Below are 27,440 nucleotides of genomic sequence, written 5' to 3'. Positions count from 1 at the left end.
CTCAGCTTAATTCATCTTATTACAGCTATATTTATTATGACCGATGCAGCATAAGATGCTACTATGAACATTTTTCACAGTGTTTACTAGACTATACTATTTTGTCCTCAAAATCTCAGAAATTAAGTTCTTGTTTTTAAAATGGAAGACACCAAACCTGTTTGTGTTTGGTTTTTTTTTTTTTTTTGTAGTGCCATTATTTCTGTGAGTGTCTGTCCTGCTTTTCAGTTCCTTCAAGGAGTCCTTACCCCCAAGTGCCTATAGAATGTCTATCACAGAGTTGCCTTCCCATCAGTGATTCTTCTTCATTATGCCTAACTGTTAATGTGTTGAAGAAATTTCCCCCCACTGTTTTTCTTTCTTGGTGGGATATGTGTAAAGAAATATGGGTGGGAATTTCCCCATTGATTTCATTAGAGCTTCATTTTCACTCCTATATGTTTTGCAATGTTGTTTTCCATAAAAGAAGTGGATGCATAACAAATTTATAGCAGCAACCCTTTGGAAAGAGTTTTTCCTTTCCAAGTATTTGGACTTGTGTTGACAAATGTCACAGTGATTGCCATAATACCAAGTTGGAGAGGTACCATTTCCACCCCCGATGCTTTTACCCACAGTGAAATTAGCATTAGCACATGCTTTCAGCACAAAATGTTACCAGTGAATTTTTCATGACTTCCTTCAGCAGCAGCAGTGCTGACTCTCCACAGCCCAGCAAGTTGGTGGCATTGCCAACCGGAGCAAATGAGCACTTAGATAAACCACATTCTTTTAGGCTTGTTTATGCCATTCTGGAGACCATGAAATTCTCCTCTTGGTAGAGCGTTGTTATAAAGTCTGCATCCCTCTTAAACCCTGTGGAATTTAAAACTGGTACATAAATCTTATGCTTGGCCCTCTTTGCAAAGGTGTAAGTTGTAAGTAAAATAAATATAAGCTGGAGGTCTTTCCAACCTGTCACGACTCAGCATGGAAACAGCGCATTGCAACTCCAGGGGAAGAGCAAGGGAGGAAGACTAATATTGCTACAGCTTTTCTTTCTTCTTAAGTAATAAGTATTTTGTTTACTTTTTATCTTTTTATTTTTTCTCACTCCCCATCCCTTGAGCTATTATTTTGAAGGCCATTATTAAATGAGGGAAGAACTTATTTACATGTGAACCATTGTGTTTAAATTTGGGGAAACTTGATCCTTCTGCCTTCCTGACAAAAACATAGCTGTGCAGTATCCTTAAGCGTTTTGTTCTTTTAAGGCTAGTCAACTTAAGCTTGAATCCATTTCATTTAGTGTATCCTTACCTCACATATCCTTTGGCCTTTTCCCGTGCCTCTCTTTTTTTCTTTGGTATATTTTTTTTTTTCTTTTCTGCATCCCCCCTGCTCTTATTTCTATTAATCTCAAAAGGTTTTGGGTTTTTCTCTTAGGACTCCCATGATTGTTAAATGCTTTTTCTCTTCACTTTCCTAAACATGTTTTCTGTTCATGGAAGTTCCTGTTGTCCTCTTTCTGTCTTTCCTCTCCTATCTAAAGGAGGCAACAGCACTGCATGAGGCAGTAAAATGCTCCCCAAAGGGTTTGTGGTTGAGGAGGTGGAAAAAAGCAGCCTCATCTAAGCAAAACGTAGAAATTTAGGGTAATTTGCACAGCTCTTCATGTGGAGGAAGATTTCTCCACAGGCTTTGTTTATGAAGACTTAAAGCTGGGTTGTGTCAAAAGGTCTTACAGAGTTAGATTTCCAGCTCCTATTAACTTTTGAGACCTCAGCTTAAGTCCAATTTGGTTGCAAATGATCTTTAGAAAAAAACAAACAGATGAAGCGGTTTCCTTCTAGGCAAGGGGGTGACAGTTTAAATAGTTGAAGGGAGCAGGCGGCAATAGCATTAGTGAAGATGAGGGCTGTGTGGAGGTCTAGCAAGCAGAATTATTATGCCATATGAAAAGCGATTTTCTGCCATCCAAGTAAGTTATTTTGTTCACCTAACAAGCTAATATTGTAATAGATAATAAATATTTTGGAAGTCCAGCCTAGATCAACATATTGAAATGAATTTTGTCTCAGCTCACTTTCAGTTCTAACAGCTTTATTTTAATGCTAGATTAATTTTCGCTGCAAACCGACTTTCCGAGAAGGAGGCTCCAGATCTCCAAGAGAAGTAAGTAATGGACAAATGACGATTGCTTTTCATTTTATTTGTGTGATGATTCACCTGGCGTGGAGCTGCAGCGGAGCTTTTAGATTTAGAGGAATCTTAGATGGAGTATTGGTTCCCTGTGAGACATTTTCTCCTCCCCAGAATAAATAAAATGAATTCTAGCTGAAGCACTCCATTACTTACAGTGACGGAAACCATTTCATCTTTGTGTTGTCTCTTTTCCCATTCATTTAGCTATTCTGTCTTTTTTCTTCTTTTTTTTTGGGTAGCATTTCTTGTTTTCTTCCTGTCCTCTGAACTAGTATATTTTTTTCTCTGCTTCCCTCTCCTTCCACTTGCCTCACCCTTAGTTTTTGGGTTTTTTTTTCCCCTAGAAGTATCTCTAGTGTCCTAAGTTAGTAAAAAAATAATAAAAAAAAAATAATCAAACATTCCAACCCCTTATAGTTTGTGACTGGCTACTGTATGAGTTCAGCTCCTTTGAAGGTGCTGGACATCTATTGTTCTCATTGCTACATTTATCTGTCTTACATAGTTAGAAGCCAATGTTTTTAAAAAAAAAAGAGGCCAAAAATAGTCGTTGAAACTTAATTTACGCATTAGGCATTTTATTTGTGTTTTAATAAAAAAGAGGAAAAAAAACAACCTCTGAACTTTGATAGTTGGTTTGGTGGCCAGCTTGCTCTTAGCAGAGGTAGCTCAATTCCCTGCCACCTTGATGGTTCAATGTTGCTGGCGTAACAGCATGGCGCAGACAGGCCCCTTCTTAACCCCCTCGCCTGCACGGAAAGAGGGGCGGCAGTGCTTCTCACCCTCCCATCTCTTGCTCACCTCTTGCTGCCATCCAGGATGTAAGTAGTCCAGACAGGGAGAAAAGACTGCTTCAATGACTGCTCCTTCCTCCCCTCCTTCCCTTCTCCTCCACTGACTTGTGATTTTTCGCATGATAAGGCTGCATTTCCAAGCAGAATAGAGCGGGGCCCTGCATTGTGGCTGAACACAGCAGTGTTTGGGCCCTTCCGTGCTTTGTATTTAGGTGATGATTATTTCCACATCATGTAATGAACCTTCTTCTTTTTGTAGAAGAGTACCAAGAGAGTAGTTCTGGCTGCATTTCAACATGGATAAAGAACACACAATCACAGAATGGTTCCGGTTGGAAGGGACCTTAAAGATCATCTAGTTCCAACCCCACTGCCCTGGGCAGGGACACCTCCCACTAGACCAGGCTGCTCAAAGCCTCATCCAACGTGGCCTTGAATGCTTCTAGGGATGGGGCATTGACAGCTTCCCTGGGCAACCTGTTCCAGTGCCTCACCACCCTCACAGTAAAGAATTTCTTCCTGATATCCCATCTAAATCTGCCCTCCTTCAGTTTGAGGCTGTTACCCTGTGTCCTGTCATAACACTCCCTGATAAAAGAGACACTATCTCATCCTTATTCCTCCTTCAGTTTTGGTTGTGTCTGGGGTTTCCCATGGGCACCGCTGCATTTTGCTCCAGAAAAGATTGCACTGGCTGAAGGGACAAGCTGACATTGCTTCCTATAACACATTTTTTTTGTCCTTTTGCAGAACTTTGTCCGACACCACTGGGTGCACAGGCGGAGGCAGGAGGGGAAGTGTAAGCAGTGTGGAAAGGTAAGATTTCCAGTGCAGCACAAGCACAACGCTGGGCACTTATGAATTCAGGGTAGCCAGTAGGTCCGTCTGGTCACTGAAATTTTTCTATCCTGAACACTTGGCCTCTCTTAAGGCTTGATGACAAGCCTGATATGTTGAGTGGTAGCAGCCCTGATTCCCACGTGGGAAGAGAAAAGGCAGTGGCATCTGCAGGAATGAGCACATTGTGTGTGCTGTGACATCGCGCTGCACTGGCTGCTGAAAATGAGGAGGAGGAAGGCTGTGGCTCCTTGAGCTTCTTTCTTCGTTAAGCTAACCCTGCGCCAATATGGTGTTCTTGTAGTGCTGTCCTCTGTGCCAAAATCGTGATGGCCTATTTTTTCATGCTTCTGGAAAAAGAAATGCTGTTTCTTTCTCTCTGCCCTGGCAGACTGTAAAATTTGTGAGACTGTTTCACATTTCCTCTGATGCATAGCTTATAAAAGCTTATTTCTAAAAAGCTATAAAAAGGACTAAGAAGTACCTTAGCTACTGAAGACCTTTCTTCTGAAATATTATGAACCCCTGAAATCTGTTGAGAGATATTTAAAAATAGAATTAATACAGGGTCTTAATTCCTTTCTCTAGCACTATATTATATTTTTGCCTCCCTCTAAACATCAGCTAGTAAGAAAGTGTATCTCGTGTCCATGGCACAGCGCTTAAGTCAGAGGAAAATTAGATTTGTATGTGGATATTGATGTAGATCACCGGTTACCAGCTGCAACAAGGTATGCCATAAAAATGTGATGCCCGTTTATAGCAAGTAGCATGCAAACAGTGCAACAAGGCACTTTGCATGCAGTATTCTTATGGAATGACTTCACACTGATGCTCCCTTCCTCCTCTGCCATGTTGGCCTGGATCTCCCTTAGAGGCAGTAAGTGTTGATTTTGCAATGGGAGTACTTACTGCCTATCGAATCAAAAGCTGTGCTGGGTAAATTCATGTGGGCAATGTGACCAGTCCATCCTAAAATTCCTATCAGCCCTGACTGTTATGGAGAAGTTAAGAGGAAATAGCAGTTTTTCCCTTGAATAAGAAGTATTCAGTTAAGACCAACATGGGTGTATTGTAGTAGAGTTACTCTTTGTCAAGAAGCAGAAGGATTAGGGAAAATGATAACAAGAAAAAAAATCCCATTATATTTATTGGCCAAGCAGCCTCCTATTACAGCAAAATACTTGTCTGTCTTGTGCTCCACTGCTATGTTTCTTGTACCTCTGAGTGAAAACCAACTTTTATATTTTCTTGTAATGCAAGAAAAAGGGAACTATCATTGAAATGGAATGGCAGTAAATTTAAAGCAATAAAAGAAAGTAATGTAATACGTAATGATTCTGATAGACCTCACTGCTGCGTAACCTTAGTCCTATCCCATGGCTGGAATTGGATGGTTAAGTATTTTAATGATGATTAATAATAGCTTGAGTAAAGAAAGTAGAAATGAACATTGAGGATATACCCATCTCACGCTTCATATCATAAGCCAGTGGAAAGGGATTCATTCTCCTCAACACCCTTAGCCTGGCTTTGTGGCTTTATATTTTGTGTGTCTTCTGTGCCATGGCTGACACTTCCTGAGAACCGGAGAACAGAGGTGTTGATGTTAGTGTCTCACCTTGGATCAGAAGTGCAGTTTGGAAGGCATTTTACTGATTGTCATCCCTTACCATGGTTCACACGTGGAACAGTCTGCAGCAAATGAACGGAATTCCTTTTAGATTAAACTGACATGCAAGGCGCTGTTCTAACGCTCTGCAGCTACTCACGGGGACTCAGTCCACAGGACCAGAATACGGCTAATTCAAAGTAAAATTCTCTGAAAATCCTTGTGCATAGTGTTGTCAGCACCAACAGAGCCTGTGCTCCCACTATTACATGCCACTTGCTAGCGCAGATACAGCTTACGTGGTCTCATTTAGGCTTCAGTTCTCTTCTCCTTCCCAGGGGTGATTTAATTGCTGTACTGCAAAAGTACTATATGCAGATATCGGTGCCAGCTAAGGGGGCCTAGAAAGTTCAAAAGCTTACCGAGTGCAGTGGAACCAAACAATCTATTTCTGTCTACTTGATGTGATGATTCCCCTTTTTCTGGAACAGGAAACTGTAATAGAAGGATGGCCGTATCTCTTAAGACAAAGTACCATCGAGCCCAGTATTCAATAGTGGCTTATTATGGAAAAGTATAAGATGGGGCAGGTGTTTAGTGATGCATCCCCAAAAGAGTCTCCTAGCTTCTAAGAATTTCTGTCTCATGAGTTTCCAGTAATGGCGCCTTTATATTTAACAGCCTATGATAACTTTCTCTCCTGTGATCTTGTCTAGTCTCTCCTTGGGTAAAGTTGTAGCATTTGCAACACCCTTTAACAAGGAATTCCCAAGCTTAACTACATGCTGTGAGAAGAACTACATTTTGGGTGTTTTGAACCTGTCACTTATTAGTCTTTTCTAATGCTCCATAGCTCTTGTGTTGGAAGAGATGGCAAATAAATGCTCCCAAACCACGTCCTCTATACCATTTGTGGTGTTTAAGAACTCATTCCTTTCTCTTGCAGGCAGGAAAAGATATAGTTTTGTAGCTTTTAGCTGTTATTAGCTGTTTGTTACTTGGGTTCATCACAAAAAAGCAGATTTTTTTTTTTCCCCTTATGTAATACAGCATAAGAATGTTCAGATCATGTGGCCCCGCATCCAGTTCATGACTGTGTGCAGTAATAGAAGCTTAAAGATGAATGCAAAGTTATCCTTTCTTCATATACTTCCAGTTACCAGTGGCTTAGGGATTTTCTAGGGCTGAGAAAGCATATTCGGCCACCATGCTAAACAGACTCTTTTTTTTTTTTTTTTTTTTTTTTTTAAATTTTCTGTGGTGTCGGAAGCAGTGTGTCCACGCTACCCATGCAGTGGGCAGCTATAGTGTCACTCTCTCTGTGTTACTGGTCCCCTTTAAGGGCCTGTGGATTGATGCAGAGCTGTATGCTTTCCCTGCATATAATGGTAGGATTGAAATTTCTAGTAGTTGTGGGGCAATTCTAGTTCTCTGTTATTTTAGCAGAGATCACCATCCAAGTGCTGCTGTTGCCGTCTGTATTCAAGCTGTAGTAATACCAGTCTCCACTACAGTAACGTTGCATTGGAATATCTCTGGGAGCATTAAAAAGGGAATAAATAACATGAGAAAATACATGTAAAAAAACCCTTATTAGTCCCCCTAACACTGATGTGAAAATACTCTTTCATGATAAATACATTTGAGAATATAACAAAAACATATTGGAGCTAGTAATCCCTCTGTGCTCTGTTTGTGCATGGCCGTCTGTATTAACGTGGACTTTGATCCAGATTATTTAGACAGATTGTAATCATCGACACAAGCTAGGGATTCAGGTGCTCTTTTGCTCCAAATACACTTCCTCTGGTGTGCACAACTGTTTATTTTTGCAGGAGCAGCTCACAGCATGGGATTTCTTGTGTGGTATGGGAATTGGGTGCCAGTGAACATGGGCTAATATTCTGGGCTGTTATTCTCACAAAGGTGAAATTAATTTTCTATCCCAAAATTTGTGCAGAAGACTTCCTTGTATGACCCAGGAACAAGATAGCTGAATTTTAGTTTTCCCTCTTATCGAGAGAAGGCAGAAGAGACGATTTCTGGTGGAATATGGGGGGCCCCAGTGTTTCAATCTGATAGTCTCCATCAAATCTCACTGTGACCTGCAGTGCATTGCTTTGTTTTATCAGTTCCTTTATTTGTAAAGCTAGCTTTCAAATAATTGCTGTCTTACCTCCAACATGTATCCATATGAAGAATTAGCTCATATTTGTAAAGCAATTGAGGAAGAAAAGTGATGTTTTATTGCTACTTATCATTAATATGTTGTTATTGCTGTATCATTTTCTCTAATGACTCCCTAAAAGCCAAATGGCTTACTGAATAAATGAAAAATGGTCCATCTAGAACCAGACAAGCTGCTCAGTCCGTATGTTTAAAATACACCACTTCTGGGCTGTGGAATTAATGTACTGAATTTTAGGTTTTATTAGTGGAGGTTTTGGTAGAGAAGAATTTCTCCCCTGGTTGTTAGAAAGGAGAATAAAACAAAACATTTCATGCCAATGAGGGGATGAAATAATTTTCTTTTAATACACTTTAGGACAAGAAAGAGTGAGATTTGTGAGAAACATTAAGAAGCGTTTGTATAAGTGAATGAGAATAGTGTGTTTTGTCCAGTGTCAGACCTCCGTTCCAGCACTCGTATCATACGTGCTGTCACTCTGTTCTTGTGCCCGCACCAAATGGCAGGCTAGATCTGCCCAGCCAGGAGCAGCTGGGCAGCTGGTCTTTGTGAAGCCATTTGACTGTGTTCCATTACTAAACCTGAATATGCCAAATCACCATCATTACGAAGAATGTAATCTCTTTGAATTTCTCTGAATGCAAAACCTGAGGCATTAGGGGAAGGATTAAAAAAAAAATAAAATAAATCTAGGTAGAGGTGACACAAGCCTTGTTAGGATTAGGCCTTAGTTGGTGGTGTGATCCACCTGGCAAGCTGTTTTGCATACATGCTGGGGACACCTGAAGAAGCTGCAGTGTGCGCTTCTGCATGGCAGGCAGACAGGGAGAGCTGCCTCCTCTTCAGAGTATTGATAGGGTTGTCCTCAGCTACCATGTATGGACATATTGGAGCTCAGTCCCTCACTTAACAAGACCAGTGCATCTCTGGATGGGTTTTTGGTTGTTCATTTAAATCTCCTTCTTGGTGTGCTTGACAGCGTCATTGCACTGGGCACCAATAGGCTCATTTTTCCTGCAGGTGTCTATCTTCCTGTTCCTTTCCAGAGCAGCTAGGATAAGAAGGACCTTAATTACAGAAGCAGTGAGGCAATGACCTGTTAGATGTTACTGAATCAGATTATAATTCTTTGCACTGGGTCTTGGGCATTGCCCAGCATGTAGGAAATTTAGGTAAAACTCAGCTTTTCAAAAAGAAAACTGCCTCACAAACTCATGACTTGGTAGAGAGACTGAATTAGAAAATTCTGGGTAGTGATGGGCTACTTTATGTAGTAGGGGGAGGCTTGAGAGAAGCCAATGAATAAAGGACCCAGACAACTGCAAATCTGAAACCTAAGCAGTGAAGGTGACTATGACAAACTGTTCAATGAAGTTCTGGACTTTCCATCTCTGCAGCAATTCTTCAATTCACATCAATTCTTTCTCTAGCTAAAATAAGCTTTAACTGAACACAAATTTTTAGTCTGTAACTTACCATTTGTTGCATGTGTTATATGCAAGAAGGATGTATATGACCCAATGATCTCTTCCAGCTTTAGAATTCAGAGCAAAGTGATATGTCTGCTGAAATTGCATTCTACAAAATGAAACTCTTCTGTGGGAGAATAAAATCTTGTATTTGCTGGTAATGGTGGGCTTTTTTCTCCTTAAAGCTATGAAGAAATATTTATTTTATCTGTTTGATCCGAATCAGACAATTTATGTTTTTGGAACTTTCTTAAAAGATCTTGATCTGAGTCAGCTCAATAAAACAATAAACTTAATTTCCCAATCAGAACATTTCAACACAGCATTGTAGTTGATTCCACTCTGTATTTAAAAAAAAAAAAAAGGAAAATTCAAATTCTTGTTTGTATTTAGAGAAAACAACACTGCAATGAGAGAATATTTTGTTCATTAAAATAGGCATTACTTCTGTATTTCTTCTTCCTTTGTTTTTAACTACAAAATCTAAGAAAAAACATAACATTTTGGAGAAGTGTTTTTAAAAGTGTATATGAAAATGTCCCAGTTGAACCTTCGCTATGAATGCTGTCACTGTTCTATCCCCCAAAAATCTATTTGATGTCCAAGAGCTTTGAGGCTGAGCCAGTGTATCTGACTTCAATAAACTGATTTAGCCTAGCACGGTCACCTGGCGTAAATCTTCTTGTAGTCAGGAGGAATTTAATCATTTTTTTCTGCTTGTTCTAGGGCTTTCAGCAGAAATTCTCCTTCCATAGTAAAGAGATTGTGGCCATCAGTTGTTCCTGGTGCAAGTTGGCGGTAAGTGAATAGTAGTCAGGGAATCTGGTAGCATTTTTCCGGGCTCTGAACCAGCTTTCCAGGTTCCCTCTCTGTGAATCACCCCCAGTTTTGCCAGTTCTGTTCCTTTTGTTCAAAGACACCATTAACTTCACCTGGCTGACACAAGTCCTCGAGAAGAATGTAGTCACTAGCTACCTCCCATCAACACCCTGCTGCTGCTAGCTCAGGAAGCCAAAGAACTCTTAATACATAGAGTGCATCAAACTAGGTTGTGGTCTTCAATTTGTGATCTATGTAGAAGTGATTCGGGTTTTTGGAGGTTTTGATGTTTGGGGGTTTTTTTTTGTTTGTTTCATTTTTGGAGTTTTTTTTGGTGGTGTGGTGGGGTTTTTTTTGTGTTTTTTTTTGTTTTTTGGTAAGAAGGCATGGCTAGGGAAACGGGTCTTTAGTTGCTAAAACTCCATGGTTTGAAGGGCTTGAAGACAGTGGAGTTGGGAACATTGCTCCAGTTTTTGTACCATCACCCTCTTCTCCATGCTTTCCCTTTGTCCTTGTCTTTCTTGGCCTCTTTATTGACTCTACTCTCTTCCTCTCTTCCAGTTTCACAATAAAGTCACCTGTTTCATGCTACATCACATTGAGGAGCCATGTTCCCTGGGGGCTCACGCTGCTGTCATTGTGCCTCCCACCTGGATCATTAAGGTGAAGAAACCTCAGGTAACTGCATGCTGATGTCTGTTTCTGAAGCTGTATGGCTGCGCAGGGCCAGCCTGGCTTCGCCGCTCGGAACTCCTTCACTAAGGCATGCTTGTTCAACCCTGTCTCTATCCCTGAAACCCAGCATACATCCATGGTGATTATGAACCTGTATCCTCCTGCCCCTCCATCCAGCCCTTCAGTAAGTTTCCCTATTTTGGATGATTAGCAACAAATGTGACTTCTGTTCTGAGCAAATTCAGCTTGGATTTGTTCCTGTAACTGTGGGTTCAATGAGCCTATGGCAAGAAATCCCCTCTGTTTTAGGCAGTCAAGCATGTTTCATTAAATAGAGCTGAGCAAATACAGGGAAAAACTGTTCACAAACATTCACTCGAATTGGAGTAAGAATTGGCTGTGGCTGGACTGGCGTTCCTCTGAATTTGCCATTAATGGACATTTAAACAGTCATGTCTTATTTACATCAGTGCTTGCTGAATGCGAGCAGTCAGCCCACGTGCTCATTTAGTTGAAGGTAACAAGCATTAGACTTCAAAGCTTTGGTAATGGATGTGATATGTCTTGGAGACAATTGTTCACTGGTGAACACAATAGGGAGAAAAGGAATCCAGAAGAGAGCTGGCCAAAAATTAAAAGGGGATTCTCATCATGCAAGAAGTATTTTTTTTTTTCTTTGAAAGTCTGTTTTCACTCAAGATTGACCTGAAAGAAACAGCCAAACACTGAACATACTGGGGAGCCAGAAATGCTGGGAAAAATTTTATTTCAGAAGCACTGAAACAAGTTGATGTTTGTTTGTTTGTTTTTTTCCCTGAAGTGAATAGTGTCCGGGATATTGAAACTTCACACTCGTGTTTTCTTGTAATTTTCCTCCATTCACAGGAATCCTGGTTTTATAGAGTAGGGATGTGTGGTTCTTAATGTTAGTGTGTCCGTCCTTGAGAAGTGACCCGGGGCTTTCTGACTCTGTGTCCTGGTTGCCAACAAGGATCCGAGAAGTTCAGGTTGTAGGCAAGACACTAAGACAAAATTAGTGCCATAAAACTGGAAAAAGGTCTAAGTTGTGACACTGCTCAGTTTTTAGTTCCAATCTAGGGACATGAATGTCAGATTTGTGCATGAGTAGCATTTCTAAAAAGCTGGATATTGAAGACGAGTTAGGGGGAAGGGGAAATATATGTATAGAGTAATCAAAAAGTCAGCTGAAGAGACCACTATTTCTCCTTTAGGTCCAGAGAGAGAAGGCAAGATTCCTAGCCCTCTCCACTCTGAGAAAAAAGGTTTCCTTGGCATATGTATTTTTGCCCTACGCTCTTATTTCTCTGCTAGTTTTACTCCAGCCTGCCTTAGAGAAATCTTTTTTTCCTCTCTTGAAGAATCTGTTTGAGTCCTTGGCAGAGACTTAATCTCCTTGGCTAATTTTCCACACTTATCTGGTACTTGATAGATGTATCAATGCCTGACCTGACTAAAAGAAGTCTTTCTTACATATTTTTAATTTTATTTTTTAACTTTTAGTAAAAAAAAAAAAAAAAATCAACACTTTTAACTTTCCTTTGATTTGGCCAAAGCAAGGCATCTTCCTTATTTTTAGAGAATTTTCTTTCTTGTCCATTATTTTTTCAGAAAAGTTCAAATAAAAAAATAAATCCAATCTAGCTAATTATAATTCATGGGAAAAATGCTTTTAAATGTTTAAAAGGTTTAAAATGCTACACTAAAAGAAAATATCTGTCAGCGTTGTATGCCTGAGTCATGAGCGGAGAGGAAGTACTTCAGTCCAATATTCCCTCTCCATCACATCTCAAGTCCTTGAAATTCATGGTCAGTAGCATGCAAAAACCTTATGTTGAGTAATTGAAGCATTAGATCAAAATGATATTTAGCACACCCAATGGGCATATTTCCATGAAACTTCTTAACAGCACCCATTGAGGTATTAGTTCTGGGGAATGCTTCCTTATTGCTGTAGAAAACACTGACGCATCTTTCAGATGTGTTTTCAGATTTTTTGGCAGAAGTCTTGTTTTCTTATTTATTATTTTTTTAGGAAATATTTTCTTCTCTCCTGCTGTTTCTGGCCAGCTCTCCTTCTGTGTATTATGACCCTCTTCACCCTATATGCATGTTTGGTAAACACTGTGAAATATTCACTGCATTCAGTCCACAGAATACAAACACAGTATTCACAAATTTTTGTAAATTCAGATAGTAAATAAATATGAAACCAACAATCTGTTTTTTTCATATTCCACAATCAGAATAAATTTGGCCAGAAGCCTTTTTGTTATAAAATATTTCCTCAGCTCTAATTAACTACTAACACTGGTCACAGGCAACTCCTGAACTGAATTCCCTGCTCATATGAAACTGATTTTAGTGGTGCCTTCATCCTGTTTGTTGGTTGTTTGTTTTAAGCAAATAAGATGGCTTTTTGTAGCAAAACTGTGCCCTGATTTTTAGTTTTATTGCTACAAAAATGGTTTTCCATGCTTATTTTATACAACGTGGGTCACCACCTTTCAAATGTTGGGCTTGAATAAAGAGCACACTCCCCCTCTGATTACCACAAATGTTGTGGTAGTGAAGCATAATGGTATAATTGGTTAAGGACAAATCTCTGCTTACAACCTTCATTCTAAATGGGGAGCTATAGCTTCTTGCAAGCAATTGATTGCAAGATGAAGGATATTCAGAATGATTCAAATAGCTTTGGGATTGGTGGTAGCCCTGTATGTAATGACCCATTTACATGAATGGAAAACTCCCAATACCTATTCCACGTTATTCATAATGCGAGCCACTTCTGTAACTTCTTTACAGATTTCCAGTATTTCTGTAGTGCATTCGCAGTTCTTTGACACCAGCTCTGATTTCCTGGGGTTCAAATAAATTCCATCTCCTAGTTTGTGAAAGCAGGTCCTTCCTGTTGACTGGTGGTATTTTGTTATAGGTGAGGTTTGGTAACCCAAGTGGTGTTAGCTCTAGGAATGGACTTGCTATATGCTTATGTTGTGGGAGAAAAGTAGATAATGAGGATCTGGCTGATGTACTTACTGATTCAGTTTGTCTGGTGTTTGGGAAGGCAAAGGCAGTAACTGTAAAATTCCAAGTTTTTCCTGTTCAAGGTGAGTAAACATGGGGTTTTCTCCTCCTCCTTTGAGGACCTTGAAAAAGTGCTAGTGAATATTTATATTTCTGGGTTTATCTCTTTATTTCCTCAATCTCTGAGAGCAGCTGGCTTGTCCGATGGTGGTTTGTGAGCAGTCAGAGGATGGTCAAGATTGACCTTCCCAGAGGCTGTTCATTATTTAAGTCATTTGAAGCCCAGTGTGTTAAAAGCCTTTGAAAATGAAGGCTGAAATGTTGTAAAGGAAAATGTTGAAAGGATTCATTGGATTTGCTTGAGATAGTCTGTGGCCCTCGCACCACCCAACACCACCATACAAGGAAGACTCCAATTCTTCTGTTCGTCTAGCTAAGCTTGCTGAGAACTATAGTGACGATGCAATAATACCAAAAATCTCTTTTTGAAGATGACCAAACTGAGATCCACAAAGGAGAGGTTTCCTCTCTAGAGGCAAGTTAGGATTTACATATGGTACCCATTTTTAAAGGTATGCTTTGCTATAAGGTACTTTGCTGAATAACATTACATGTTTATAAAACACTCATCAACTTGTTATGTGGACAAGGTAGTATGCATCCATTTCTTCAGTTCAATGTGCAAAGACGGATGATTACTCTTGGCTGTTGTTCTTCTGCATGTTTGCAAAGAGAACCTGCATATGTTTAAGCAGCTTTTTTGCCTTTCATTTGCTATGGACATGCAGTTGCAATCATCATAGCAAAGCTTTAGGTTATCTTAACACTACAGGTGTAGGCATGTTTAAAAAAAAGGTGAAATAACATGGCTGTGATATAGCATACTTTTAGTGCCTTTTTGAGTGTGGAAATGAAAATTTTTATAATCATGAACGGAGGCTTAGACTAAAACTGTTTCTCTAATATAGTTGTATGCCTCTTCCCACCCCACCTATAGGCAAAAAAAAGAGATATGTTATAATGGGATTTAACGAAAACTACATTTAAACATTCTTTAAATTATTCTTTTAAAATTAGTTAGGATTTTACTGAACTGTCTTTGCCCTTTCCAGAAGAAAGCCACTGGACTTAGGTCCATCCATTGTGAAGGCAGAATCAAAAGTACAGCTCTTCTTCCAGAGATACAGTTAAGTACTTGCCTAGTATAACACCTAACTTGAGTTACAGACTACAATTTTCCAGCAGAAGTCACTGAAGTGCAATGAAAGGATAAGTATTTTGAATTTTACATCTGGAGAGTCTGAAGCACTGGCAAAAGGCTTGATATGCCCCTGACCTTTCAGCAGACCACTAGCAAGACTGCAGGTAGACTAGATATCTTCTCTCTGTCCTGTGTTTTGCCTCACTCCAGGGAGAATCCTTCAGCAGAGAAATCCTTAGGAACTAGACTGAGACCCTCATGGGAGGCAGCTTTGAGAGTAATGTCTTGTACCTTTATATTGACATAAGACTGTTTACAGTCAATCTGTCTATTGAGGTAGGGCAGTGAAGAACCACGCAGGAGATATTGCCAATGCGTTTTCGTAGTCAGTGCAGTCTTTGTGGTTTATTATGCTTTCAAGATCACTTTGTATCAGACTAGGTATCCCAAAATATAGTCTGAAAGGGCAAACGTCCTCCTCTGCAGAGCCATCTTGTCTTCAGTATTTTCAGTAACCAACAAGGCACGACTATATCCTGGTCCGCAAGGAGTGTTGAGAGAGGTGACAAAAATCTTCAGACCTTGTGCTCTGTGGCAGGCTTCTCTCGGTCTGGGTGAAAAAGGAAAATGTCTTTAGGTATTTGAGTTAGGTAGCTGTTAGTTTTTCTTAACTTCTCAGAGATGTGGAAATATTAGCTTCCATATCTGGTGTGTTTTACTGACGTCGTGAAATTCTGGAATTGGTTGTTAGGTATTAAATAGAATCTAGTAGCTGTTCTTGTTAATGTTGGTTAGCAAGCAGGATTAAGACATCACTGCTTACAGATGTGATAATCTCTAGTCATTGGCTTTTTTCATTAGTGGTACACTTTTGAATAAGGTCAAGACAGAAATGAACTTTTGGATGAGCTGAGTGGATCTTGTTCCCCATTTGAAGCCAGAAAAAAAAAAAATCAATAAACTTTCCTCTAATTCCCTGTGTTACTTAATTTCCTGGTGAAAGCTGGATTAAGAGTTGAAATACTGAGAAAATATTTACAGTATTTACTATAACACAAAATTTCGATCCTATGGAAAGGGATAGGATATCCTGCAGGTATGACTTCAGTTACTGAATTAAAATAATTAGAAAAAAATAAGAAAAAAAAATCCCCTTTTTAAACTGTTCTTATCACACCAGAATACTTTTGTGTTCAACAACTTTGAGCAGGCTATTGCCAGCCTCGAGAATAAATTTGATGCTAGTTCTATTTTAATAGGTTCTGCAAAACTACAAGCAGTTTTATAGTTTGGCTTTTTTTCTATGTAATTAAGTGATACTCTTATTTAAAAACAAAGAAAACAAAAAACCCACAAACACCCCTTGCCCCATCCTTAAATACTGAAAATTCAGTTTGTTCCTTAGCAGGTGATTACACAAGTCTCTTGATAGGCTGGAACTGACGGCACAGTGCCAGCATCATACACCATGGTGGCCTACGTTATGTTGAGTCAGAATGGTTGCCAGAGCTAAAACTTGTTGTTTTCTTTCCTAAAAAAAACATGAAAAATATCTCATTTATCATGTTTTTTTATTACATCTTTATGCAGGTGGTCTCCATACCAGGAGACGAGCCTGATTGGGCAGGAGACTGGAGCCCCGAAGGGGAAACGGGCGTCTCCTACCCCTATTGGGAGGGTTGGCAGGTACAACATGTGGTGTTATGTGAGTCTATGGGAGCATCTGATCTTTTTCCCCCCTCACAGCGTGGGAAAGTTTCCAGTTCCAAAGCACCAGTCTGGTCTCCGTGTGTGGCTTTCTCCATAAACGGTGGTGTGGAAGTGTAAAGCATGCAGCGCATGTAATTTAAATCTCGAGCATGTGCCAGATACTCTTATCATTCTCCAAGTGGACATGCATGGAAGAGCTTCGTAAAGGGGCTCTGTCTGGGCCTGTCTTCTAAATTTTGTTTTGCTTTTCATGTATTCTTTTTTCTTTTGATGTAGAACTCATTAAAGACTTCAACACGGCGAAAGAAGAGAACATCTTTTAAAAGAAAAGCCAGCAAAAGAGGCAATGAAGTAGGTATTCAAGTGGTTTGGAAATCAGGGTCCTTTTGTTTAAATGTCTAAATACAGACTTTAAAGTTTTGTTTTTTCTACTGCAGTGTTTAATTTTTTTCCCCCCACTGAAAAATTCCATGTTATTGAATTGGTTGTGGGAATAAATCAGTTTTGATAAAACTTGCATGAGAAGTTTTATTTCCTGAGTTGATTTTTCACAAAACAACATACCAGACTCCAGAAGGACCAGCAGCCTGATGAAACAGCATTCCCTTGGGATGTAAGAGACTTGGCTCATGGGATGTTAAACTGGGGTTGTGAAATTCATGGTGAGTGCATTGACACAAGGGTCTGGTCCGATTTGAGGGTATCTCCCTCAAGAGTTCTTATATTGGAAATATTCTGCTTGTGTGAAAATTGGCACTGGACCACAGAGAGAGAGAAAATAGATGAATGGTTTGGTTTATCACATAACTTATAGAAGACTGTTTTCAGATCCTGCCTAGTGGTTTATTTATGTAGATGAACAACAGCCTCACAGGGAGAAGTGGAGGGACACTCATCTCATAGCCAGAGCTCTCTGGTTAAGGTCCTCACTTGGGTGGTGGGACAACTGCAGACCAGAAACTTGAATCTGTGCCTGCCACAGCCCAGGGGGGTGTCCTAACTACTGGAGTCTCTAGTGTCCTGCAGGTGTAGGGAGTAGCAAGGCAAATGGCTTCTTCATTGACATGTCATGTTTGGCCTGTGGCAATTGTTCAAAGGTGGGAGGGCCGGCAAGGCCAAGAAATCAAAAGCAGATCATCTGCAACTGAGTGCTGATACAACTTGTCTGTTAGATGGGAGTAATGAAATAAGTAGTTTATGTCATTCTATTTTCCACTGGAAAATTGTTCCTATTAGAAATAGCACTTTATATGACATTATTAGTGCTGTGTGAATAACATTGAGTAACAATTTAAAATAATTTTGTGCTGGCCTGAAGTAGGGTTTGTTTTTTTTCCCCTTTTATCTTCTTACTCAGTTGTCTTAGCTGGATAAATTAGTCTCAGATAAGCACCACATTCACATGGCTGTACTGGTTCCAGTACCTGAGGTAGTTCTGTCAGAGTTAGGTTTGGTGTCCTGCATGTGTTATGCCGTGGAAACACATATAGCTTGTACTAAAGTTGTTCTTGCTTCTGTTTCTCAGGATAACAAAGGTCGGCCATTTGTGATAAAGCCTATCTCCTCTCCACTCATGAAGCCGCTACTGGTTTTTGTCAATCCAAAAAGTGGAGGGAATCAGGTAAGAACATCATCTGGATCCAGGTCACAAATTTTTAGTTTAGCAACAGTGTTTCTGCAAATTAGAGTAGTTTTATTCTCATTTAGATATTAATATATATTTATATAGAGAATATAAAACGAAACTGCTAAGACTTGGATTCAAAACAAAGAAAAAATTTGGCCTTTCTCACAGTGTGTAATTCATCTGCAAAACTCCTTGCTGTAGGATTCTGTGGATGCTAAAAATTTACATGGGCTGAAGGAGAGATTTAGAAGACGAAATCCTGAAGGTTACCAAAGTCCTGGACCCCTCCTCTGTCTCAAGAGTTCTATGAACTCCAAATAGCTGAGGCTGGAGAATACCTACAGCAAACATCCCATTTATTTTCTCTGTTCTTATTCTTTTTCCTAGGCATTTTGACTACTATTCTTGGTTCTTCACTTAGGGGAAAGTGTCAGACAGGAGAACAATAGCTCAGAAGGGGTAGCTATCAAAAATTCCTGACTGGCACCCCCTAGGCTATGTCTGAAATGCATTCTTGCATTACTTGAAAATACAAGTGGGCCCCATGGGGTCCTTAGCCCTCTTCCGCTAGTAAGACACCCTGCCACTTTGTGTCTGGGCAGAACAAAAATGAAGGGAAAAGAGTGTCTGGAATATGAACCCAATTCAATATGAATTGAGAAGGTAGAAATTATATCTGTAGGTGATGGGCTGGCCATACTGTACCAAGTGAGGGAACATTGGTGCAACTGTAGCCCAGGGTCCTTGGCTCCTGCTTCATTAGGTGTTAGAGGGCTACAGTTATGACTGTTCATGGTGGTGATGGTGGAGGTCAGAGTAGTGTCATTGCTTGGATGTTGTGCAGGACACTGTTCAATGTGATGGTGACTTTGCCCATAAGCTTGTTCAACTTCTTGCTGTCATGGATGGCCGAGAGTGGTGTAGGATAACAGAAATTTCTTTTTGCAGGTGGTGAGAGGTAGGAGAACAGGTTTCTGTGGAAGATGAACCTTTGGTGTAACCTTGAATATCTGTTCTTATGAACTGTTAATGATCTGTGTTGTAAAATTTAGTCTGTATGTATACATGTTCACCCCGCCTAGATTGGTGGCTCTATTTTATAGAGCAGTCATCTGCTGTGCCACTTCCTAGTTTGTCTTTTTCTTGGTTTATGTTTTCTTTGTAAAGCAATCCAAATATAGTGAATATTTAACATTATTATTTCTAATAATCACAAAGCTATTCATAATTTCTCTTTGATTTTTCTCGTTTCCCAGGGCACCAAGGTTCTCCAAACATTTATGTGGTATTTGAATCCACGCCAGGTCTTTGATCTCTCTCAGGAAGGGCCAAGAGATGCGTAAGTTCTCAAGCCTTCAGTGCTGCAGACCATAATTCTTCTCTTATCAGGAAAGCAGTCAAATGTCTAACTTGGGTAGATCGGTAGACTGTGCATTGGGTGTGTCCGGGTTTTGGTAGTCGTGGTGGGGCAGGCTGCAGTGGTGGCTTCTGTGACAAGAGGTAAGGAGCTGCCCCTGTGTCAGACAGCCAGGTCCAGACGGCTCCAAGACGGACCCGCTGGTCAGGCACCAATGGTGCCTGACCATTTCCTGGTGTCTGAGCATTGCAATGGGGTGAAGCTGCCTCCAGATTTCCATACATGACAGCAGCACTGGAAGTACCTCTACTTGCTGAGTAACTAATTTGGCTTCTCTAGGCAATAGCTGTGAGCCTCTTCCAGGGGATGGAGGACCTGTCTTTAAAGGCGTGATTCTCACTGCTAAGGGTTAAGAGACTATCCTGTGGCATTTCAGATAGGGAAACTTGCTTCAATTAGGCAGCGCAAAAATATAGTAATCATGTAAAATCAAATATTTACCTATATAAGAATGGTCCACATATTTGCTATTCATACTTCTAGAGCACCCAAGCCTTTTTTCCTGCTCAAACACCCCCACTGCTGCTCTCCTCGTGATGTACAGAAGCTTTAAAGTATGCATACGTTTTTCAGAGCTGTGTAATGGAGTTAAAGGAGGATTAGGTCCTCTGGTCACTCAGCTCTCTACTTGTGAATGTACCCCCTCCATTGGGAGATATTTCATTATGCCTTTCTTTCATGCAGCTGAAGGAACAAGTCTACAACGGGTGCTTTTTTTGGTTTTCCTGATTGTATCTTAGATCAGATATCCAGAGAAAGAGCTCTGTTTAGATGTTATTGCTTTCTGTGGTGTTAAAGAAATAGTTACCAGCTGAAGGAGCTGTCATGTCCTACATGTGTCAGAAACGGTGGCTCAGCAAATCCTGATGAGGAAAATTAAATTTTGTTTAAAAACCTCAATGTTTATATTTGTTTGCTTTAAGGTAATACAAAAATGGAAGATTTTTGTTATGCTTACAGACAACATGAGAATCTGGCCTTTCAGATTTAGCATGGGAACATGCGTAACTGATCACATACTTTTCCAGAGGTGCTGCTTAACCATGGAGGAAGGCCCCCTTTCACATCCTAGTGGTTGTGTGTGTGTGTGTGTGTGTGTGTGTGTGTGTGTGTGTGTGTGTGAAGTGAGCCACAGGGCTCAGGCTGGAGTGGGGCAGATGCTGCCTGCCTCCCCCTACACCTTTATTTTTCTGCCTCCACCCACACCTTTAGTCATGAATATTGGAAGATGCAAAAAGTGGTGGTTAAACTGTCAAAGTGCATAGAAAGTGCCTGCGTCATTGCTCTGACTTCTTTCCCCCCCCCCCCCCCCCTCTTTTCTCCCTTTATGTCCCCTGGCCAGGCTGGAGCTGTACAGAAAAGTGCCAAACTTGCGGATCCTGGCCTGCGGCGGGGATGGGACGGTAGGTGGCTGGTGCCTGGCAGCCCTGTGCTCTTTGCCAAGAGAATAAATTCCTCACAGTTGTGGGATTCCCACCTTGTGATGGCTGGAGAGTCAGATAATGTACCTTACGCTTGTGAAATTTACTCTTAAAACTTTGTGTGGCCTGGCCTGTGGAGTGATGGGGCCAGATCCTAATGACCAAGACCCTATCTGCTTTATGCACAAAGATTTGGTACAGCTCAAAAAAAAACAACCAAAGATTAACTTTGCTGGCCTCCTCTCACTTTTTGCACAGGTCTGAGGGTCTAGTAGGTTAAGTCACAGTCTGGGGGCCACTATATCTGAATTTCTGCACCTTCCTGCTATCGTCTCCATGATGTCTGAGCACAGTCAAACAGCGTCTCCTCTGTGCTTAAAGAAAGTGAGCTTCCCCACTTTCTTTACAAAGCATCTGTAAGGAAGGATATTGCGTTGGTCATACTACTACCCTGGGATCTGGCAGGTCCAGGGTCAATATTTTTTCTTTGCTGAACTTCTGTGTGCTCTTGGATAAGTGAAAAGGGTCAGATCTCTACAGGATTTAGGCACTTTCAGTTGGAGACAGGCTCTGTGGTTTGGGGCCTGGAGGCCGAGAGTGGTAATGGAGGCATTGCAACCGCCTAACTTTTTCCAGTACGTAGGAATATTGTAAATCTCAGTCTGTGCCACTGAGTGCTTAAATACTGTTGAAAAACTGACCTTTAATTGCTGCGAAGATCAGTTCCCTAAACATGCACTTGATAATAGTTGTAACCGTAAGTATGGTAAAGAAAATGCATTACTGGTTGCAAGGTGCAATGGCTGGCCAGGATAGATGTATGTAGACATTTAAGGCATGGGGAGGCTTTTTTTTTGGCCTTTGTTTTTCTTTTTTGTTTGGTTTTGTAGTGAGCTGAACCAAATCTCAACACATCCCTGTTTGAACTTCTGGGGGAACTTTCTGTTCAGCTTTTAAAATGGTAGCTGTATGCTTATTAATACCAGTGCTTCCTCTGCAAGAGTGAAGAAAATACGTGATTTGACTACTGTTTTGCTGGTACCTGGGGCAATAAGATACTACTGAATTGTGAATATTTCTGAAGAAACCTGCAAGGCATTGCTTTAGCAGGAGACATAGCTGCAAAAAAGAGTTTCAATCTGTTTCTGAAATATTTTGCAGCTTCCATCTGAGGAAGCCAATATTTTATTGGGGGGAGGGGGGGTTATTCATCCTGAAAGTATTAAAATGGAAATAAATGCAACTACATTTGAGTCTGACCATCCTTTGTTTTTCCCTTTGCTGAGCAGTAGAAGCGACAGGTGGCAGCACCTTCTCATTAGTATGAGCAGCACTCTGCTGTTAACTTTGCTGCTCAGTTTGAAGCAAATTAATATCTAGTTATTCCCAAAGCCATTACATCTAGAAATGAAAAATCTGGCTCAAATGGACTTAGTGAATATTCAATGAGACCAGATGTTACCTTTCATTATTGAGGTGAAACAGGACTTATTGTAACTTTTCCATCATTGCTGCTTGCTGTTCCTTTCCAGGGCATAAGTGGAAAGCTTTGCTTTCAAAGCAGTCAGGAGCTTTCTGTTTACAGGGAAATGATAGTCTTTGTCATCCTTGATTGTAAAACTAATGTGCAAGGTTTAGAAATGACCTCAAGTTAAATAGCAATGTTGTACTTATAAATTAGTAATTTGAAGTTTCTGTTAAAAGCATTTACAAAAGTGGTGGGGATTGTAATGCTACCGGCACCAGTGAGAGACCGAGGCACAGATGTATGGATTAAGTCATTGGCAATGACAAAGGGCTAATGACAAAAGACTCCAAGAACTCCTGGACTTGGTGAAGTTACATTGGGACTCTTTATTCTGCCTCCTGTTATCAATATTGAAGGACAGATTTTTGAAAAGTAGAGGATTATATATCTCTGAAAATTTCTTAATGACTGTACTTAGTCCTACCATGATGACTATGATAGACCTAAGTATCTTTGGTGACATCCAAGTTCATGAGAGTTGTAAATGGTTCAGATGACTGTTGTCAGACAATGAGCCCTAATGTGGATTCACATCCCAGGTGAATGCTTTAATTATTGTACAGTTGGTTATGATAAATAACTGTCTGATAAATGCTGTTTATACTTAATTAAATTTCTTCAAGATACTTTGAGAAAGACATACCCTAGAATATCAAATAGGGTGGCGGTTGCTATATCTATCAGGCTACCCCCTCTCCAGTCCTTCAAATTCCAACGGTGGTACCCATAACATAACCCATGTTGTGCTAGGTACCTTTCGTGAAGCTCCAGTTTCATCCCAGTTTGGGGTAAGAATATATTTGAAATCATAGCAATGGGGAGTTAGGGATTTTTCCACCTCCTGTAGTTGGGGGGAAAAAAATCCTGTTCAGACATGGTCCCGATTTCAGTTTTATGTCATATTTAAAAGTTCACATTTCTGGTAGAGACTGCATCTTTGAACGCTGGTGTCAGGAAAAAAAAAGGGATCAAAATTTATCTTATGTTTATTTTTTTCTTAATTCTTTAATTATAAATGCAGCACAGGTTCTTTCACATTATAATTATTTTTTTTGTAAAGATGAGAAATAGTTTAAGAAATAGCCCTATTTTCTTGAAGAAAGAATTTCAGTCATAAAAAGTTTCAGCAACTCTTTTTTACTGCCTTGGAAATTACCATTTGATGTAAACAAAATATTTTGCAGTAAAAGTTTTATGTAGTCTGGAACAGGGACTGGAGAGAGAAACAGCTCTTCTAAAATAACCAGTAACTTATGATACAGAAGAGTAAGATTCATTGTTCCAACCCAAAGTCTTCAACCCCGAGCATTACAGTTTGTTATTCTAGTCTTTTAGTCTCTATTTATATACGTGTGTATGTATGACTAGAATATATATGGTTTATGCTTTGCAATGATTGAAATGAGAGATGCTCAGCAAGAAGGGCACTTGTTTGAGGAATGGGAGACCTGTGGGCAAGTCCATGCTTGACTTGATCTGGACCCTCTGTTCCAGTTCCAGGACATGTTCTGAGATACTGTGCTGTTTTAACGTGTCTCTCATATTTTCTTTCATGACAGCATAAGGGCACTCTTAAAAAAAATGTCCTGAATCATCCATATTATTCTTCACTCATTTTTACATACAGTATTTTTTTGACCAACAGTTAGGCAACCTTGGCCAGCTGTAATTTTATGTGTTTTCATTTCCTGCTTAAAAAACAGCAGCTTATGTGCTCCCTTTCCTTAGTAACTCTGTGTACAGTGTTTACATCCCACTGCTTCTGATGCAAGGGAGCTTCACAAACACTGCTGTACCTGTTCTCTGAAAGGTGAAACCTCAGATGAGGCAGTTGCAGAGTTAAATTTCAGACATCCTCATTTTTCCTTCTCCCTTTTGTTTTACTCGATCTTCTCTGTAAAGGGGATATGATCAAAATATGTCTCTTTCCTTTTTCACATCCTTTTTAATCTTCCTAACAATCCTCTGCACTTCCTGTTTTGTAGGTGGGCTGGATCCTCTCCATCCTCGATGAGCTGCAACTCAGCCCCCCACCTCCTGTGGCTGTCCTTCCGCTTGGCACTGGGAATGACCTTGCCCGCACCCTCAACTGGGGTGGGGTAAGCACTGGCTGGGATACCTTTATGCGCAGGCTCTCAACTTGCTGGTCTGATTTAGCTGTGTAGTTGGGTGCAACTTCATTTTGGCTAAAAAAAGCAGGCAGGGCTGTGTCCAAGGTCTGCTTCAGTGAGGCACAATAGCTCAGTTCAATTTCCAGTCTGGGATCTTGAGTTACTAATGCTGTAGTTGTTGTAATAAAAGTGTACATAGATGTATCTGTCCGGTATTTCGGGCCAAGTAATGATGAGGGTATGCAGGCTTCTAATTTAAGTATAGTTTAAACTTTATTTCTCGGTGTTTATCCTTAACTACACCACTGGAGTTACTCCAGGCAAGGCAAACACATTTTGAGTTCCTCTCCTTGTGGTCTTACTTTGCCTACTCAAGACTTGTATGCCTCAGCAACGGCTTGTTAAAATGCTTGGTATATGAAAATTTAGCAATGTTTTGAGGTGTTCTTAGGAACATTTGATCTGGCCTCTATGAAAGGAGGGAAGTCTGCCAGGTAATTGGTGAGTGACTTGCTTTGCTTTCACTACCCATGGCTGATACTCTGATGACACTCTCTCTGCTGTCAGGGTTATACAGACGAGCCAGTGTCCAAGATCCTGTGCCATGTAGAAGATGGGACCATTGTACAGCTGGACCGCTGGAATCTCCAGGTTGAGCGCAACCCTGATTTGCCACAGGACGAGCTGGAGGATGGGGCACGTAAGGTTAGAGCCTTCTTTTTCCCAGGGAGACTATAGGATGCTTAAGAGCATCTTTGGGTTGCGCCATAAGATGCGTGAGTGGGGAGGCTCTAAAACTTTCTAATTGTCTAGTTGCATCTCTTCCTTTTGCTTTTTCATGTGTCAGTGCTTCCAGAGGTGTGTGAAATGTAATACATCCCAGCCATTTATTTGTTTTAAGTCTCAGACACTGACAATTTATCTCAAGAATGAAGTCCTGGCAAAATACCTGGCATCTTATCTGAAAGGTCATTGTTGCGTGTTTTTTTTCTCTAGTTAACCTGGGGTGGCAGGAGAATTAACCTTGTGACCACCATCCATTCCTAAATTAAAGATATAAGGCTAAAAAAAGGATGTAGAATTCTATTCTTTTGGATTTTGCTAATAAATACCAACTGTTTCCTATTTTACACCAAGGAGTAGTGTATTTTTGTGTTTAACTTCTTTGTGTGTGGGTCTCCATATGATCTTGATAGTTGAAGAATGAGGAAATCTTCGTGAGGGGATCACGCTTATAGTAATGTATCATTTGGAGTGGAGAAGTTGGAAGTGTTATAATTAAAAAAAAATAATTGTGAACCATTTTCCTCTTCTCAGTTATAATTTCCATCTTATTTATCAGATGCTACTGTTCTCTTACCACATGCTGGGCATGTGTAGTGGTGAAGAGGCCAGATATGTGCTTCCCTGCCTCATGCATCCTCAATAGAATTAGGGCTTCTCGTCTGGGACTTGCATTGCTCCTGGTTTTACTTGAAGCAGGAAGGACACAGCTTGAGTTTCATTTGCCATGTTGAGCTTCAAGTGACAGCAATTAGGAAAACCTTTGTATTGACAAAGTGGAGCAGCATTATGGGAAATCTCAATGACAACATAAGGAACCCTTTGATGTGTTTACAAAGATATGTATATGATCATAAAGTACATAGATATGTTTGTGTTCTTGAGGCTTTTGTATCTGATCATCTTCCACAAGCCATTACTAACTTTCTGCATGTATTTCCCTAATGTGTTCCACTTTCTTCTTCTTGAGTTTTCAAGAAATGGCAGATTTAAAGTAGTTAATTCCTACTTCCTACTATGTCACGGAATGTTTCATTCATGTTATTTTTACATGTCTTTTTATTATCCAATTACAGCTTCCACTCAGTGTCTTCAATAATTACTTTAGCCTTGGATTTGATGCACATGTTACACTGGAGTTCCATGAATCTAGAGGTAATATGAACTTTTTATTTCCTTAGCCTTGGGAATGGGCAGTTATTTTATGAATTACAAATGGAGTTGAATTTAGCATTCTGTTTTTATAATTCAGAAGGAAAGCTGGAACATAAAAACCCAAGATACAGACGCAACTAGGAAGGAAGTTATCGTATCATGAATTTCCAAGGGACTTAATGATTTAAAAATTCAAAAAGTACAAGAGAAAATGGCATTCATTTGAGAAAAAGGGCTAAAGGGGGAGCTTTTCAAAGTGGTGTTTTTGTTTGTTTTTTTCTTTTTTTTTTATCTTCTAATGGGGATACCAAGTACAGATATAAAGGAAGTGTATACTGATGCAGAAGTGTCAGAATAAGAGCAGAAAGAAAAACAAATGCAAGTCAAGTGCCAGTTTTCCCTCCAGCGTGGAGGTGGTGGGAAGAGAAAAGTTGAGAGGCTGTGGAAGTAGCAGGGTAGAAGGAGGATAATTCTGCTCTCAAACTGAACAGCTGTTACCTATGGATGAGTATAGCATATCATTGGACTTGGTAGAGATCCAGGCTGTCTCTATGCAAGTGAAACGTTTTAATGGAAGTCCGAAAAACTGTCAGGAATGTGAGCTGTTGTAGCATCTTATTTGTCCCCTTGCTGATGGCAGTTACACCACCCTATACAGATCCAAATGTGGCTTAACAGGTGCGCTTTGGACTGATGTGAACTGCTCTATTTATATGGTTTAGCCAAGCATACTTACATAAACAAACCTCTTTCAATTGTCTGTGTTTAGCTTTTTGGTCATTTCAGCTTCATATGCAGGTGTGGGTTTTTTTCTGAACGACAACCTCCTCTATCTTCACTTTCATACTATAAGAGTGTCAT

At 40.2% G+C, this 27,440-nt stretch overlaps 1 protein-coding gene across 11 annotated transcripts in view; it reads left to right on the top strand.

The window, feature by feature from the left end:
* The window catches only part of DGKI (diacylglycerol kinase iota), a 217,565-nt gene that overhangs the window by 92,918 nt on the left and 97,207 nt on the right, over positions 1-27,440 (top strand). For 6 of the 11 annotated variants that reach the window (XM_063319696.1, XM_063319721.1, XM_063319757.1 and 3 more), the window contains 12 exons: positions 2,098-2,154; positions 3,729-3,794; positions 9,811-9,882; positions 10,465-10,581; positions 16,418-16,513; positions 16,814-16,888; positions 18,063-18,158; positions 19,421-19,503; positions 20,924-20,984; positions 24,516-24,629; positions 25,209-25,346; positions 26,501-26,579. In XM_063319696.1, the coding sequence (XP_063175766.1) occupies positions 2,098-2,154; positions 3,729-3,794; positions 9,811-9,882; positions 10,465-10,581; positions 16,418-16,513; positions 16,814-16,888; positions 18,063-18,158; positions 19,421-19,503; positions 20,924-20,984; positions 24,516-24,629; positions 25,209-25,346; positions 26,501-26,579 (1,054 nt within the window). Of the gene's footprint in view, positions 1-2,097; positions 2,155-3,728; positions 3,795-9,810; positions 9,883-10,464; positions 10,582-10,705; positions 10,763-16,417; positions 16,514-16,813; positions 16,889-18,062; positions 18,159-19,420; positions 19,504-20,923; positions 20,985-24,515; positions 24,630-25,208; positions 25,347-26,500; positions 26,580-27,440 lie in introns of all 11 variants that reach the window. The other 5 variants (XM_063319729.1, XM_063319750.1, XM_063319703.1 and 2 more) reach the window with 4 other exon arrangements.

The sequence above is a fragment of the Chroicocephalus ridibundus genome, chromosome 1, assembly GCF_963924245.1.
Source record: "Chroicocephalus ridibundus chromosome 1, bChrRid1.1, whole genome shotgun sequence".
Lineage (NCBI taxonomy): Eukaryota > Metazoa > Chordata > Aves > Charadriiformes > Laridae > Chroicocephalus > Chroicocephalus ridibundus.
Note: the sequence above shows the minus strand (reverse complement) of the source record. Positions and strands in the feature narration are given on the sequence as shown.